The sequence below is a fragment of the Penaeus vannamei genome, chromosome 40 (assembly GCF_042767895.1).
Source record: "Penaeus vannamei isolate JL-2024 chromosome 40, ASM4276789v1, whole genome shotgun sequence".
Classification (NCBI taxonomy): Eukaryota; Metazoa; Arthropoda; class Malacostraca; order Decapoda; family Penaeidae; genus Penaeus; species Penaeus vannamei.
In genome coordinates, this window is record NC_091588.1 from 13,646,415 (window position 1) to 13,648,914 (window position 2,500).

General features: G+C 45.0%; 1 protein-coding gene across 4 annotated transcripts in view; it reads left to right on the forward strand.

The window, feature by feature from the left end:
• The window catches only part of LOC113802907 (organic cation transporter 1), a 12,886-nt gene that overhangs the window by 4,980 nt on the left and 5,406 nt on the right, over positions 1-2,500 (forward strand). For 3 of the 4 annotated variants that reach the window (XM_027353555.2, XM_027353557.2, XM_070117278.1), the window contains exons 2-4: positions 1,602-1,948; positions 2,091-2,206; positions 2,299-2,461. In XM_027353555.2, coding sequence (XP_027209356.1) covers positions 1,623-1,948; positions 2,091-2,206; positions 2,299-2,461 — 605 coding nt within the window. In that variant the 5' untranslated portion in view covers positions 1,602-1,622. The remainder of the gene's footprint in view (positions 1-1,601; positions 1,949-2,090; positions 2,207-2,298; positions 2,462-2,500) is intronic. The other variant, XM_027353556.2, reaches the window with a different exon arrangement.

Sequence of the window (2,500 nt, forward strand, 5' to 3'; positions counted from 1 at the left end):
GCGAGGAAGAGCGGGGGAGCGACGGCATATAGAAGAGAGAGAGAGAGAGAGAATGAGAGAGAGAGAGAGAGAGAGAGAGAGAGAGAGAGAGAGAGAGAGAGAGAGAGAGAGAGAGAGAGAGAGAGAGAGAGAGAGCGAGGGAAGGGTGGATGGATGGAGGGAGGGAGAGAAGGAAAGAAGGAAAGAGGGAAAGAGGGAAAGAGGGAAAGAGGGAAAGAGGGAAAGAGAGAAAGAGAGAAAGAGAGAAAGAGAGAAAGAGAGAGAGAGAGAGAGAGAGAGAGAGAGAGAGAGAGAGAGAGAGAGAGAGAGAGAGAGAGAGAGAGAGAGAGAGAGAGAGAGAGGAAGGGAAAAAGAGAATTAAGAAAGGTCAAGCAGATGAATTTTCTTCCCCATTTTAAATAGTGGAAAGATTAACTACGATGGCTTAGAGGGAGCTAAATTTCATCCTTGTTCTTTGTAGAATTAGACATCTATTGCTAAAGAATGGAAAGTGAAATACGGTAGAGCGCTCACATAACCCTTCTCTACAAGGCAGTCATGCGAAAAGGCATGTTTAGTTGTATTAAGACAAAACAAGGACAATGACCAAAACTATATATCCAAAGTTAAACTCATTTAATCCACATATTAAGCAATCCACAAAACAAACACAAAGGGACACTTGCAAACAAAAAATACAAAACAAACAAGTGGATCAGACGCACTTAACACACACACACGCACAAAAACAAGAGAAATAAATAAAAGAATTGAAACTAGAGAACCCACACAAGCGCAAACCAAACACACAAACCCAGAGCGCTCTCTGAGGACGTGTCTGCCCGTGTTATTCACAGTTATTTGGCCACAGTAATTCGGTCTACGGGTCCTCGCCGCGTCGCCTTCTGTACGCTCGTTATACCGCTTCCTGCCCGCCCGGTCTCTGTCACTACTTCATGGCTGTGCGAATAGCGTGTGACTGATGTTTGCTGGTTGTTCCTTGTCTTATTGCTGTATATTATCATCGTCTAGTATTTTTGATTTTTTTTATCTTTAGCCTTATAGATATTATCACTTGAGGTAATAAGGCTTATTAATTTATTGTCGGTTTCTTGGTTTACGTCCAAGATTATTCGGAAAGTTACTGGCGGATTGTGAATAAAAATTTCTGGGCTGCTTGAATTCCAGATGATTTTGGTAGTGAACTGGATCTAATTATGGATCTATGGCAACCCAGCTAATTACCGACTTAAGCTGATATAAACTGATTCTCTTTCAACCTTTTTCCATTTTATTTTCACAAGTTACAGGTCATTTGCTATATAATGTCCAAAAGAACATGGATATTTTACTTGTATGTTTTAATTGTAATTGTATTATCAGTATTATTAAAATACAATTATGATTATAAACATTACAATAATAATGATTAATCCCTTCAACATAATTATGACTCTATCCATTAAAATCATTATTGCCGATAGCATTATATTCATTATTATCTTAACATTACCTTTATTTTCATCTTCATCATTATCGTTATCTATACAAGTAGTTGTAGCAGCTGCTATACCTTCAAACTGAAAAGCTACTGCCTGATGCATTACACATTACGCCCACAGGCACACAAATGGCCTTCGTTTATGGGATTTCCATCCCCAGTTTGCGACCACGAAGACATGAAGCTTAAGATCTCGGTTGATCCGGAGGCGGCGGACGCGGCCCCGGAGAAAAGGGCTTCCTCCGACGCTCCTCAGAGTCCCTTCGAGCGAGTCCTGGACGAGGTCGGCGGCGAGGGTCGGTACCAAATCCTCCTGCTGTTCGCCTACCTGCTTCCGCTCTCCTTCTACTCGCCTTTCGGCTCTTCTTCGCTCCTGCTGATGATGACCACGCCAGACCACTCCTGCCGCGTGCCGGGGCGCCCGTCCCATGTCAGCGAGGAGGAATGGCGCAACATGACGATTCCGTGGTGCGAATGGCCTGGGCTTCGGCTTCCTTTTTCTGTGCATAGCTCTGAACTCGGGAAGGGTTACCAACATTAGTGAGAGTTATAGTGTGTGGCCGGAAGATATTCTTGCTTTCCTTTTTTTCGAAAGCTGACCTTCTTGCAGGGAGGACGGAGCCGATGGGAAGCTACGACTGAGCCAGTGCCATATGTACAACATGACGTACAGCGATGCCCTGAGGCCTGGTCCCTCCTACGCTATTGACACTTCTGCCATCACTAGTAAGCATCTCCTTATCACCTCTTCCCAAAGCCTGTACGTCTCTCTAAAATACTCGAATTACTGATCAGTAAAAACAAATCCAAACCCCAAGGATGTCAGCATGGTTGGGACTACGACAAGAGCCGCTGGAGAGAGACCTCCGTCAGCTTCTTCAACCTCGTGTGCGACGACGCCTCCTCCGTCACCACCATCTTCTCCCTCGCCGTCGCAGGAAATGCCCTCGGTACTCTCATACTCTCCATCCTCTCCGACAGGTGGGTGCCAGGCATGGGTGGGAGGAATGAGGCTTGGGA